This window comes from Schistocerca americana, chromosome 7 (genome assembly GCF_021461395.2).
Source record: "Schistocerca americana isolate TAMUIC-IGC-003095 chromosome 7, iqSchAmer2.1, whole genome shotgun sequence".
Taxonomy (NCBI): Eukaryota; Metazoa; Arthropoda; class Insecta; order Orthoptera; family Acrididae; genus Schistocerca; species Schistocerca americana.
In genome coordinates, this window is record NC_060125.1 from 352,214,132 (window position 1) to 352,229,626 (window position 15,495).

General features: G+C 45.2%; 1 protein-coding gene across 1 annotated transcript in view; it reads right to left on the reverse strand.

Annotated features, from left to right (window-relative positions):
• The window catches only part of LOC124622317 (cardioacceleratory peptide receptor-like), a 364,747-nt gene that overhangs the window by 20,939 nt on the left and 328,313 nt on the right, over positions 1-15,495 (reverse strand). The window contains exon 4 of the mRNA XM_047147994.1: positions 12,061-12,156. Within this exon, the coding sequence (XP_047003950.1) occupies positions 12,061-12,156 (96 nt within the window). The remainder of the gene's footprint in view (positions 1-12,060; positions 12,157-15,495) is intronic.

Below are 15,495 nucleotides of genomic sequence, written 5' to 3' on the forward strand. Positions count from 1 at the left end.
AAAGAGGACCTAATAAATTAATTTCATGATTACAACCACGGATTCGGCTTGCCTACAAAATTTCAAGTTTATTGATAATGATCTCAGACCGGACGTATCATTAGTTAAAAAGTCGCAGAGCTTAACAAATAAACGTCCGCAAGTAGACTAATTTCTCCAGTTAACGAATACCACCAATGGACTGCTTACACGAAGGACCATCGAATGGAGGGGGCGAGGTAATTTTCAAATTCTCCATTTGTTTGATGTAGAAGATGCTGAAGATGGTGAGATTCCTCAAAATGGCCATTACATTTGAAGTTTAGTTGGAGCCACATGGTGTCTGGTGAGTTAAAGAGACCGAGACGCCTGTCAGCGTGAGGCTGCAACAGCGGTTCTTCTCCTCCCCTTGTCATGTTTCTTGGGGGTACTTACTTTATAACTGCGGGCACATATTACGGTGCGGCGTCCTAGTTTAGAAATAACATGGAGAGGCACTCTTCAACCCATTCAGTTGCTGATCTTGGACGAGTTCACATCGCAGATAAAAGGCGTGCGATGGTTACCGCCATTCTAATATGCAACTATTGCCTTCAATTGCCTTGGTAGCAGCCTTGTGTGACTGTTCCCATTTGGTCAGCACGTTTCGCGTTAGAAAACGTGTAACAACTGCGGTGGTTACTATCGTGCGATCATGCCGTTTTTCACGGCGAGAATCCGCCATCGCGACTGCACTGACGGGAATGTAGTAAACTCTGTCGCTCAGGCAATTCCTCTGGTGCACTTAATATGGAACTCGTAACCCACAACTAACAATTTTAGGCTTCCCTACCTTAGTCGGTTAAAACGAAACCCTTGTGCGATCACTTCGTTGTTCATCTATCTGTACAACTGACAAGACCACTTTTTCTGAGGAATGGTTGAAGGTATTCACTAGTCTGCGTGGTATCAGACGACGGAAAACTAATGTGTGATACTACCTCAACGTTTTAAGCTGATTCCAAATCTGTTTCAGTTTTTTCCTATCACGTACAGTTTCGTCGCAAGTTGACTTCAAACGTATATTGCTTTGCCAGTAGGCTATGCGTATTGTTGGAGGGAAATTTCTCACTACGGCCCTGGATAACTTCAGGTTGTTACACCTGTTGATGCTAGTTCTTGTTGTTGTTTGATCTTCCAAGTGTTGCTTGTCTCACAGGCTTGGATTACCAGTGCTATATTGTGATTATTCTGTATATTTAAGACAGTATAAGTAAAACACCACGCCTACTGTTGATAGTTACTACTATGTCAACAAGCAAGTGTGTGAAGAAATTTTTTCTGTTACATTTTGGGAATTACACAGTGGGTAAACAGACTTCGCGTAAAAAGCTTACCATGCTTATTTAAAAAAAAAAAAATAAAAATAAAAAACTTGGTAACCAGCACAAGGGATGGGTGCCAGAGACAGTTTGCGCTATTGTGTGGGAAGGTTAAGACTGTGAACAAAAGAAAAGAAAACAAGTACGCCATCTTTGATTCCAGTAGTGTGAAGGGAGCCTAAAAATCGCCTTAATGACTATTACTTCAGGGGTGCAGTTGTTACAGAAAACGTGGCAAAAGACGGTAAGGGAAAATAAGTTGATGCAATTACCGAAGACGATAGTGATGTCCACAGCCTGAATGCGACTGTACTCCTAATTGTTCTTTCAGAGTGAACGTAATGCCGTCTACGAGACTTGAGTTTGCCTAAGGAATCTGCGCGACTACTTGGCTCCCGGGCAAAAAGTAAAAATCCTCTGGAATCAGGAACGCGTTGCTGTTGGTACAGATATAGAGAGAAATAATTACTTAATTTATTCTCACAGAACGAGTTAATGCACTTCTATGGCATTGAACACGACTCTACACAGTAAAGACTCATATAGACTCGCCAGTGACGAGTCTGAAAGGCGTGTTACTGCATGATGGTACGTGTATGGGTCCATTCTTGTGGCCCATTCAGTTCAAATGAAAGCGACATGTGAGAACATGAAGATACTATTAACGATTATCCAATATGACGAACACACTTAGCTTATCTGCGTTCGCTTCAGAGTTATGGGAATACTATCAGGACAACAAGCTGCGTTAACAAAAATGCTTTGCTTTTTATGCGAATGGGACAGTCGGGTAGGGTGAAGTCATTGGAGTGTGAGAGTTTGATCAGGGCTCATAAATTTCGTGCCTGTAACTACACTCCTGGAAATGGAAAAAAGAACACATTGACACCGGTGTGTCAGACCCACCATACTTGCTCCGGACACTGCGAGAGGGCTGTACAAGCAATGATCACACGCACGGCACAGCGGACACACCAGGAACCGCGGTGTTGGCCGTCGAATGGCGCTAGCTGCGCAGCATTTGTGCACCGCCGCCGTCAGTGTCAGCCAGTTTGCCGTGGCATACGGAGCTCCATCGCAGTCTTTAACACTGGTAGCATGCCGCGACAGCGTGGACGTGAACCGTATGTGCAGTTGACGGACTTGAGCGAGGGCGTATAGTGGGCATGCGGGAGGCCGGGTGGACGTACCGCCGAATTGCTCAACACGTGGGGCGTGAGGTCTCCACAGTACATCGATGTTGTCGCCAGTGGTCGGCGGAAGGTGCACGTGCCCGTCGACCTGGGACCGGGCCGCAGCGACGCACGGATGCACGCCAAGACCGTAGGATCCTACGCAGTGCCGTAGGGGACCGCACCGCCACTTCCCAGCAAATTAGGGACACTGTTGCTCCTGGGGTATCGGCGAGGACCATTCGCAACCGTCTCCATGAAGCTGGGCTACGGTCCCGCACACCGTTAGGCCGTCTTCCGCTCACGCCCCAACATCGTGCAGCCCGCCTCCAGTGGTGTCGCGACAGGCGTGAATGGAGGGACGAATGGAGACGTGTCGTCTTCAGCGATGAGAGTCGCTTCTGCCTTGGTGCCAATGATGGTCGTATGCGTGTTTGGCGCCGTGCAGGTGAGCGCCACAATCAGGACTGCATACGACCGAGGCACACAGGGCCAACACCCGGCATCATGGTGTGGGGAGCGATCTCCTACACTGGCCGTACACCACTGGTGATCGTCGAGTGGACACTGAATAGTGCACGGTACATCCAAACCGTCATCGAACCCATCATTCTACCATTCCTAGACCGGCAAGGGAACTTGCTGTTCCAACAGGACAATGCACGTCCGCATGTATCCCGTGCCACCCAACGTGCTCTAGAAGGTGTAAGTCAACTACCCTGGCCAGCAAGATCTCCGGATCTGTCCCCCATTGAGCATGTTTGGGACTGAATGAAACGTCGTCTCACGCGGTCTGCACGTCCAGCACGAACGCTGGTCCAACTGAGGCGCCAGGTGGAAATGGCATGGCAAGCCGTTCCACAGGACTACATCCAGCATCTCTACGATCGTCTCCATGGGAGAATAGCAGCCTGAATTGCTGCGAAAGGTGGATATACACTGTACTAGTGCCGACATTGTGCATGCTCTGTTGCCTGTGTCTATGTGCCTGTGGTTCTGATAGTGTGATCATGTGATGTATCTGACCCCAGGAATGTGTCAATAAAGTTTCCCCTTCCTGGGACAATGAATTCACGGTGTTCTTATTTCAATTTCCAGGAGTGTAAAAGTATCCTCCATGAACCGCTTGCAGACGAAAAAAGTCTTCCTTCGTCCTCTACAAATAAAACTGGGCTAGATGAAGTATTTTGCAAAGGCTCCACCACAGGATGGACCTAGCATCAAGTACCTTTCCAAGAAATTTCCCTTCACCACACGAGACAAACTGGAAGCTGGATTTTTTTTAGTCCTTGGATAAAGAAATTGACGAAGGCTGAAGATTCTGAGAATGAAGAAAAGAGAAAAAGGCGCATGACCGCCTTCCGATCAGTTACTGAGAACTTTCTATGGAATAACAAAGATCCTAATTATAAGGCCATTGTTCTAAAAAGTTTCAAAATTTCAAGAAGAAGTGCTGCGAAATGAGTGTGAAAGTACACTTCCTACACTCACATATCGACTAGTTTCCGGAAATTTGGGACATTTTATTGAAGAGCAGAGTGAACGTATTCACCGAGATATTAAGAGATGGTACCGGCAACACTGGAAGCAGCTTTGTTGGCTGACTGCTGTTGGATGTTGAAGAAGGGCAGTCATCATATACAAGGAATTCTAAGAAGAGAAAGTTCAAAAACTTATGGAACACTGTTGACTTCTTGTTTTTATACAACGTAACGAAGAAACAAGTTAGGACAGTTCTGATGCGTTTTTCTTAAATATATTTTATTTTTTAAAAACTCACCTTTCGTGAAATAGTGTTAGAGTATATTTGTGGGCACAGAAGTGAAAAATCTTCAAAATATTACTTCGTATTTTGTTTAAAAACCTGACGTGATAGACAAAAACGATGGTTATTTCTAGAATAAGCATAAAAATTTATAAGTAACACTTATTTTCAGCAAATCATTTGACTAAATCTTTTAAAATGCAGTCTAGTTATTTAGGTCCCATTGTAAGGTCTACAGTGCTTGGCGGTGTAAAAAATTTGGGCTTCTAAGTCACTGAAGCAAAAAATACAGCCATTATTTAACTTTCGCGAAATCATTTACCAAAACATATAGGGTACTTACCGTTGATCTGGAATCATGAAATTTGGCAAGAAGCGCGGTTTCACACTACAAGTACAGGACAAATTTCAAAAATTGTTAATTTGTAATTACATTACATGAAAGTATTTTTTTACGATTGCAAACTTAAACTGCATTCATAATCTGTCAAAAATCTCAGGATGTACAGCAGTAATTTTTTTCTGGTTTTCAGCAAGAGGTAAGAGTGATTCAAGAAGAACGTTTGTGTGTGTAATTTACAAATATTTCGAGGTAATTGTCCACCGCATTCCCACGGCTTGCGACAAGTACAGCATTTGTAATGTTTCAGAGCAAAGTAGTACTGTAAGTAATGCACGATTAGAGTTCCATTGTTTGGGTGAGGTTTCAATATCCCATAAAATATCTATTCAAGTGTTCCACAGGACAATTCGACATTTGTGTAACAACAACAACCCTACGTCCAGCTGTACCGTTTTCTTCTCTGGAGACATCCACAAATCTTACCAGCATCCGCAAAAACGACGAGAGCAGACGAAATCACAGTATCTGCGGGATTCGATTAACAAAACATGCAAATATAACTTCAGAATTAATAAAGTAAATGAGAAATTACAGTACTGAATGCGAAACAAAAAAATTAACTTCAACAGCCAAAATTAATACACTCTCGAAAGCTGCTAATATTGCTACAAGAAGATTATCGAAAGTCTTGGAATTCCGCGGATAGATGTCTTACCAATAACGATATCGATAACAGGGAAAAATCCTAGAGATTTTCGATTCTCGTGATTGATGAACTATCTACGTACGTAACTAAGTTTGTACAGAACCTTCGGATCGCGAATCATAGTCGCACGTCTCTGCTTTTATTGTTTATTTTTCATTTTTATTTTATTTTATTATTTCCATCCTTTTTAATTCGTTTCAGTCAAACATTCCTCGCTATCTCTAGAGACTAAACCTAATTTTTCTCATGGTGTCTCGAGTATTTTTGTAGTTTCGTTCCTTGTCCTACAGCAAGTCAGCATCCCGTCAAGTCATGCAGAATACGTACTGTAAAACATTGTGACAGGCTACCTCTCATTTGCGTGTCTTCCTGCATTGGATATCCAAATTTAATCGCGTTTTCTGGCTAATACTGATCTTTGTTTTTTTAATTAACAGTCAATTAGGAGATGTTACACTTGCCAAGGGAAGAAGCCCGACAGCATCGTGGTAAAGCTACATTATAAAGTAATGCTACTACCTGTCTGACACGAAAACTGTGATACGCAGTGAGTTCCCCAGTTTTATTCATATGATTCATCAACTACAGGCCAGTCGCTACAAGTGCTTGATGGCCCGCATATACGCTTCACTAAAGTAATATCCTATTTTGAGCGTTAGGACGTCTACATCCTATTTCTGTATAGTGCAATCATTTAACGAGACGCCTTCAGAACTTGGTGAAAAGTACTACGGACCATAGATTGACTATACAGGGTGGTCAAAAACAGTATGAAAAGAATCCATAGGTGTGCAGGATACTTTGTGCTGAGAAAGAATCGTAAAGAAAAAAATCTGAAAGGCTGTTGCACGCATAAATTCAAGCGGCTTGCCAGAGACGGTATAGCGAAGCGTGTTATTCGTTTCGTTTCCTAAAACCAAACAAGAGAGAACAGAGCGAGATAAAAATTGGACATGGGACGATAGTGAGGATTGAACTCGAGCCGAAGTGGTCCCGTGGGCCATTGTCTACGCTAAGAAAGCGACTGACATTAACTGCACCTGGCGGGCCGGTTGAATTTGCTCGTGTAGCGAACTGATTTGCTAACTTCAATGCTAATTAACACGGAAATGTTGTAACATATGGAATTTTTCTTAACAATCATTTCGCAGCACAGCCTATCACCCAATACTTGGACGTGCTGCTCAGAGTCTTTCTGACCACCCTGTATAAAAGTTGTGAGCTATCAAATAGGAATACCTATGTTTATAGCTGGCAAAATACCCTTGTGCCACGAAAATCAAACGAAATCGTTTTCTCCCTTACAAGAACGACAGGAATAGCTGCTTGTGTTTTCTAATACGTCATAGACATCATTTTGAAACGTAACTACACTCGCCAGTAATTCTGCTGAATACTGCATAATTTTATTTAATGGGACACATGCAACCCTAAAAGTCCAAAGGATTTATAAAACATTGCCATGTGATATGTCTAAGCTATCTCGAAATTTCTTGTTGAATATGATATTTCGTGTTTTTCACTGTCGAGAAAATACTGTGTTTTGCTGCTGCTTTGTTATAGTATTTTCCGTATTTGGTGTGCTGATAAAATCACTCGAAAAACTAAAAAAATACTTTCAAAACTCTTGAGTCACATGTAAACGTGTGCCTAGTACGGTTCGTGGCACACTTATGTCTCACATCACCGGTTTTAAAAATAGGTCACCTGAAAATCTTTTATCCGTTACCATAACGGAAGACAGTTTTTGACCTATTTTTCAGTTGTATGTAAAATAAGTTTTAAACACGAAAGGATTAACGGAACTGTTTTACTACTTACGTGGAGGATCTCACAATTTTTGTTTTATTAATTAGGGTTAATTGCCGCTTTACGCACAATGCAGATATCTCGTATAAATAATTTTGCAATTCATTTTGATCTTCTGATAAGTTCAAAATGGTTCAAATGGCTCTGAGCACTATGGGACTTAACATCTGTAGCCATCAGTCCCCTAGAACTTAGAACTACTTAAACTTAACCAACCTAAGGACATCACACACATCCATGCCCGAGGCAGGCTTCGAACCTGCGACCGTAGCGGTCACGCGGTTCCAGACTGAAGCGCCTAGAACCGCACGGCCACACCGGCCGGCTTCTGATAAGTATACTAGGCGGTAACCTACAGAGTCCTCTGCAAACAGTCTAACACGGTTACTCAAACTGTGTCCTAAATTTACAGACATTAAAAACTGCACGAGACCTATAATTTTTCCTTCAGGAATCCCAGATAACACACCTGTTTTACCCTCGATGGCTCACCGTCAACCACTACGAACTGTGACCTGTCTGTCAGGAAATCAAGAATCTTGTCGCACAACCGGTTGTCCGTAGGCACGCAATTTCATTGGAAGCCGTGCTGTAGCGTGTCAGCCGTAATGGACAAAGAACTACTCAGTTCACTACCATAAGCTGGTATATTAAAGATGGTGGAAGCTGGTATGCTACAGACTGCGGCCGCAGCAGAAGTTATTTGACAAATAACAGTAGTACGTCGATAAAGTCAGGTTTAGTTTGAGCTATAGTAAGTAACGCGGACTGCATTCTGTATAGGGCAGGACCCAGTAATCTTCTAACATACTGATTTTCTGAGTTGTTGAAAAGTCTATTTGTTGCAAATGGAGACTGACGTGAATACAGGGAAATGTCAAACTATGATCATCTGAAAATAACATAGAAAGGATGACAGTCATATCAAACAAAGGACCCAGCGACATATGGTGTAGCATGAGAACATCTCAAAACGCATTACAGTTATGTTCAGACCAGTACCAGATTTGTGACGACCGAGGACCAACCAATCGCAGAGCAGACATTCGACACCTCGTGCTGTGGGTGTGCCGTTTTGGCTGACGAATTACCGATTTTACTTCAGTCTGTAGATTGGCTCGTGGGTTTCCCGCATTAAAGGCATTGTGGTGTTGCTGATGAAAGCCCTGACAGCAGTATTATATGAAGTGACTTATATCTTAAACTTAACCGTCTTGTATTCTCAGGAGAACGCACGAATAATGTGGATCTGAAAATATTCCAATCATTCTCCTAACGGTGATAGCGCCATCCAAGACAACCGTATCCCTTCTACCGAGCGTATTCTGCGCAAGAATGATTCGAGGAACGTTACATCGTAGACGGCTTCAGCAACTCAAATCGTGAATATGGGTGGGAGCTAAAGTAACCTCACATCCAGTCCTCCTTCTCCCTCAGTTCCGTTCGTAGTGTCTAAGGTAGTTTGACAGTCGCATAGACGTAGTGTCACGTCTATTTGTTTCTCGTTAGTTGGTGAAGGGTCGTTAGTCAGATGAACATAATTACAGGCCTATATCACTGATGTGAATCTATCGTAGAACTATGAAACCTGTTTTACTTTGACGTATTATAAGGGTTTTGTAAAACGAAACTCTCCTCTTTAAAAATGAACATAGATTCCGCAAAGAGAGATTTAGCGGAATTCAGGCCGCTCCAATCACCCACTAGATCTTTAGCGCCGTAAACAATGTCCACTAGATTGATGCTGAGGTAATGGACATAAGGAGGGTCTTTGATACAATTTCAGACTGTAATTTATCGAAAACAATATGACTTTAGCAGGTATCGGATCACTTCTGCTCTTAGATTCAGAATATTCTTGCAGATAGAACTGACATGTGGCTCTTAATGGAACTACAATGAGGCGTAAAAAGCCATGGGAAACCTCCTAATATCGTGTCGGACCTTTTACCCAGCGTAATCCAGCAACTCGACGTGGCAAGGGCTCAACAAATCGTTGGATGTCTACTGCAGAAATGCTGAGCCATGCTGCTTCTATAGCAGTCCATAACTGAAAAAGTGTTGCTGTTTAGGATTTTGTACAAACACTAAACTCTCGATTGTGTCCCATAAATATTCGAAGGTATTCATGTCTGGCGTTCTGGGAGGGCAAACCATTCACTCGAATTGCCCCGGGAACATGGGGCATTGTCATCATAAAAATTCCATCGTTGTTTCGGAGCATGAAGTCTACGAATGGGTGTGCGTGCAAATGGTCTCCAGGTAGCCGATCATAACCAAATCCAGTCAATGATTGATTCAGTTGGACCAGTCCATTCCATGTAAACACAGCCGCACCATTATGGACCCAACACCAGCTTGCATAATGCCTTGTTGACAACTTGCAGTCATGGCTTCGTGGGGTCTGCACCAAACTTAAACCATGCCATCAGCTATTAGCGATTGAAATCGGGACTTATCTGACCTGATCATGATTTTCGAGTCGGCTAGGGTCTAACCGATATGGTCACGAGTCCAAGAAAGGCACTGCAGGCGACGTCGTGCTGTTAGCAAAGGACCGTGAGTCAGTTGTTTGGTGCCGTAGGCCATTAACGCGAAATTTCGCAGCATTGTCATAGCAGATACGTTCGTCGAACATCCCATATATATTTGTCCGGTTATTTCAAACAGTGTTGCTTGTGTGTTAGCACTGACAACTACGCAAACGCCTCCGCTTTCGGGCATTAAGTGAAGGCAGTCAGCCAGGATGTTGCTCCTGGCGATAGGTAATGCCTGAATTTTGGTATTCTAGGTGCGCTCTTGACACTGTGGATCTCGAAATATTGAATTCCCTAACGATTTCGAAAACGGAATGCTCCATGAACTTAACTCCACCTACCAGAGTCTGTTAATTCCCGTCGTGCGGCCATAATCACGTCGGAAAACCTTCCACACGTAAAACCTGAGTACAAATGACAGCTCTGCTAATGCAACGGCCTTTTATGCCTTGTGTACGCTATGTCACCGCCATCTGTATATGTGGATATCGCTATCCCACTACATTTGTCACCTTAGTGAGAATCGACAAATGTAAGGTCACGAGTAGCTCGAGCGAGTGTTAGAGTACCATTACTATTTAGAATATTTATAAATTTTATTGTGTATAACATCGGAATATCAATTAGGCTGCTCGCAGATGAAGCAGTTGTCTATAATAAGGCAGCAAACACCAGAAGACTGTAGCGAATTCCAGGATGACCCGTAGAGAGGATCGATGAATGGTACACGATCTACCGGCTGACCCTGAACATAAATAAATTCAACGTATTCATCCACGACAGATGTGGCTAGTAAGACACTTATTCGACCGATTTTTGAGTACTACTCATCAGCATGGAACCCCAAACAGGTTGGATTAATAGGAGAATAGACAAGATCCAACGAAAAGCGGCACTTTTTGTGACTGGGCCTTTAGTCGGCGGGAGAGTGTTTCGGAGATGCTCAACAAACTCCAGTAATAGACGGTAGAAAAGAGGCGTTTACTTTTGAAATATCGGGAGAGGAGATTCAGACAGTAATCAGGAAAGACATTGGTCCCTCCCACAAAAGTCCCACGAAATTACAACATCGCATACAGAGGTTTACTGACAACCATTTCCATCCACTTTTGAAACAAGACAGAGGTACCAGACATAATGTCAACCACATACCGTATGGTGGCTTGTGGAGTGAAGATGTAGCTGAGTAGAGCTAAACGGTCGGTATATAGTGATTATACTGATAATGAGTAAGTGCAGGTTGTGACTGTAAATGGTTACGAAGAGAGTCCATAAAGCGCTATTATTTCAGAAAACCATTAAGTGGGAAACTTAAAAGACAGAGACTCGTGGCTTTTTGCAAAATGCTTAGTAGCTCTAATTTTTTTTTCCTTTGTTCCCTGCTGGAGGTTTGGAGTGCATCAAAATGGCAACAGACCAGGAGAAGGTGCAAGGTGTCATGTCGTATGCAGAATCAAATGGTTCAAATGGCTCTGAGCACTATGCGACTTAACTTCTGGGGTCATCAGTCCCCTATGCACAATCCAAATCTGCTACAATGGTACCACGGAACTGTCGATGCTAATATGGGAGTTCACCACCAGCAGAAACAAGAATAATTAGATGGTTGAAAAACTTCAAAGAGAGAGGCAGTGTCAACGAATTTCCTCGAAGTGGACTTCCCCTTCTGTCTGAAGTACTTGTTGATGTAGTGCAGGTTGCATCTCCCAACGCAGACCCCAAAAGTCAAATCGCCGTGCATCAAGAGGATTACAAGAAGCAAAATCAACTGCTCATAATGTGTTTGACACGCGGTTACGCCGCTTTGCGTGCAAAGTGTGAATACACCAACCATCACCGTCAAACGATCGTCCACTATGGTATTCATTCCCGTATTCCATGCTGGCCTTAATAGGTGCTCGATAGGTAGATAGGCCCTTTTTTCTTCGCAGAGAGAACCATAACGGGAAATGTTTACCCGGACATGCTCGAACATTTCATCCTACCATCGATCGAAGAGCCGCAACAGCCAATAAACTTCCAGCACGATTGCGTATCTGCACATAGGGGTTTGAATGTGTGGGTACTGTGCTTAATGACTCATCACCTGGCAATGGCATTACTACCCTTGCTATCCTTCGTGCACTAATCAATGAAACACTCAGAGCTGTCGATACTGCAATACCGACATATGCATGATCGGAGCTCGAATATTGCCTTGATGTTCTACGAGCGGCGAGTGGGACATACATTGAATGTCTAGCACAACAGAAACACTCTCTGAGAGCTGCAAAACGTTGTACAAGTACCAGAATGTTCGCTCTCTAACAGTTTCCATGTTCAGATATTTTTTTGAAATGATAGTGGAAATTAATGGAAACCCTCTTATTCGCATAGCTTATCACTTACCTTGGATGGGCTGCTCCTCGAAAAAGATCATGCTGGGTATGGAGAAAAGGAAGCTGAGACCCCAGGCTGTCACCACGAGCGCTCGTGCCCGCCTCCCTGTAAGACAAGCGAGCGGCATTTAATAGTTCAGCCAGTGAAAGTGGTGGGACGGGCCTTGTTCGACGCGACGTATCTGATGGACAGTCCAGCTTTAGACCCGGTGAGCTGTGGAGAGGTTCTCAAGCCAAAAGGCCCTAAGCAGCAGTTGCGATTGTGCCCTTGTGTGTGGCTAGGGTGTCATCAGGTGAGCCCAGCTGTTTCGGGTCTCCGGTTTGAGGGAGAGGGCAGAATGACAGTGGCAGTAGACGGGCGCCAGCGACAGCTTCGGCTGGTGGGGTTGATGCCCTTACGTATCATCCGCTATCGGATCCGACTTGCTATGGTCAACGATTTCCGGGTCCGGCTGTGGAGGCCCGGTACTGAAGTAGGTAGTGTCAGCACCTTCCAGTTACGATTTGCATTCTTGTAACTTAAATTTCTCATGGCATTTTTTTAGACTCCTTTTTGCGGTGGTTCATCTAAGGCAAAGTGTAACACCTCAGCTATCATTGAACCTTAGCGCTTTGGACTGCAGAAAAATCTTAAATAACGTTTAAAAATATTCGAAGTCTCATTTTTAAGAAAGGGAGTCAATCAAAAAATTCGCAACGATGTTTTCGGCAAATATTAGTAGACAGAGGACACGTAATTCTGTTGTGTGGGTAATACTCTTCAGTCTTGTAATAACTGGGAAATTTAAGCAAGTATGTTTTCTTAATGGAACTGTACTAACGGAAAAAATCCAAAGACCAAAAAATAATTAATGTCGGATAATGACATTTCAAGAATAAATTTGTCTAGGTTAATACAAGCGTGAGATGAATCATTGTAAATGTGAAATGCTGGTACATTTTGCAGCAGCCAATATGTTGAATGCGAGGATGCAAATGCGCATATATTGTGTTGAACAAGTGCCGGATGTCAGTTTGTGGAATGATGTTCAATGCTACTTGCACTTATTTGGTCAATACAGGGGCGGTTAATGGTTCAAATGGCTCTGAGCACTATGGCACTTAACATCTATGGTCATCAGTCCCCTAGAACTTAGAACTACTTAAACCTAACTAACCTAAGGACATCACACAACACCCAGTCATCGGGCGGTTAATGTTGTGCGTGGATAATGCTGGAGTTGTTGTCCAATGATGTCCATAATGTGCTCTAATGGAGACTGATCCGGTGATCGAGCAGGTCAAGGCGACATGGGCTACACTCTGATGAGCATGTTGAATTACAACAGCGGTAAACGGGCGAGCATTACGTTGTTGCAAAACAGCCCCCGGAATGCTGTTCACGAATGGCAGCACAACAGGTCGAACCACCAGACTGACGTACAAATTTATAGCCAGGGAGAGTGGGATAACCAGGAGAGCGCTCCTGCTGTCATATGATGTCGCACTCCACGCAATAACTCCACATGTGGTCCAGTGTGTCTAGCACATAGAGAGGTTAGTAGCAGGCTCTCAACTGGCCTGCTTCTAACCAATACACAGCTATCGCTGGCACTGAGGCAGAACTAGCTTTCATCATAAAACACAACAGCCTCCCAATTAGCTCGCAAATGGCGGTGGTTTGGGGTCAGTGGAATGCAAGATACTGAGCTTCTGGCTCTCAATTGACCTTGAAGTAACCGACTCGTAACTATTGGTTGTGTCACTGTACTGCTCCAGTTGCTGCTGCAGATTCAATACGACGGACCAGAGACATCTGTTGAACACAGTTGTCTTCCCTCCCAGTGGTGCTACGTAGCCGTATGGAGCTCGGGCTTCTTGTGACCGTACATTCTCGTGACCACCGCTTCTAGCAATCATGTACATTGGCTGCACTCCTGCCAAGTATTTCTGCAGAATACCAGAAGCAACATCCATCTTCTCGTAGCCTTCATACACGACCTTGTTAAAACTCAGTGACGTGTTGATAATGGCCTTTGTCGCCTTAAAGGCGTTCTTAACTAACATAAATTCATCAGCTACAATCTGAAACAAAACTAATGCTCACGACCGTTACCGCGTAGGCATCTCAGGCGGTACCTCGCAATGAGTACCGCCCTTTGATTCGTGATTTGTCACTAATCGAAGTGTTAGGTTTGCAGGTGCCAGCCAGCCAGCCAGCCAGCCTGCCAGTCGATAGCAGTAGCGGTCCAGCCAGCCAGCAGCGGTCCAGCCAGCCAGGAGCGGTCCAGCCCACAGCAGCAGCAGCAGCAGCAGCGGCGGCCCCGTCCGCGGCAGCAGTAGCTGCGGCGTTCCTGCCAGCAGTCGCCAGCGCCAGCAGTGTGGGACTTTGGCGTCCGTCTTCATCCGTCTTCGTCCGTCTTCGTCCGCCTTCGTCCGTCACGGTTTTCCTCTCTCGTTTTCGTCCTGTACTGTCTTAGTTCCTACCTGTCGTCATGTCAGCCCCCACCACCACTGCCACTACCAACAACTCTGCCATAGTTTATACTTCGCCTTCCGCCGCCACCACCACCATTACATGGTGTGCCCAGTTGCCCCCCCCCCCCCACTCTTTCCATCCCTCCTCTTCTAACTCTCCCTTCGCACTCGCTCTTCGTCGCCCCCTCCCCAGCTTCTTCCTCCCACACCTCCACTTCTGATCCTTTCCCCCCACTCCCCCAGCCTGTCACTGCAGCCCCAGCTAGGGTGGTGGCCTGATGGGCCACTGCCCATGCCCAGCTCTCCCCCACGCTTCGCCATCACCGTCATCGCTGTCGCCATCGCCTTCACCATCGCCATCTCTGGGACTGTCTACTGTGTCCACGCTGGGATTTGCCACTTCCCACCACCTCCCTGTTGCTCCCGTCCCACATGTCACCACTCACCCTTCCACTGCCCTCAAACGCCCTGGTGGCACCACCACCTCCTCAGTTCCCAAAAAGGCCCCACCCTGCCCTCCTTCCCCCCCCCCAGGATGCCATGGATGTCTCCCCACCAGGCCCTGCTCCCTCCACTTACTCCTCCTCATCAATCCCCCTCTTCCTACAAATACCTCCTCTCTCATCCCGACCCTTCCCTCCTCAAGGCCCGGAACCTCTCCATCCTCCTCCCTGGAGCCCCCATCTCCCTCCTCACTCCCCGCAGAGACTCTGTTCTCATCTCCTCCCCAAGCCTCACCCTTCATACTGACATCCTGTCCCGCCACCCCATCACCCGTTTTGGCCCCAAGGCCTCCCTCATCCCTGCTCCTTCCCCATCTCCTACCTGACAGCACCAACCCCCGCATCACCCACCGACCCTCACCGCCGTGATCACTCGGCTTAGTCTGACGATCACAGAGGAGAAGGTGTTGGCGGAGCTTAAGGCACATCCATCGTTGGAGGTCTGCCACATTTTTAACTCTGCTGGTCCCACCCACCTTATGTGG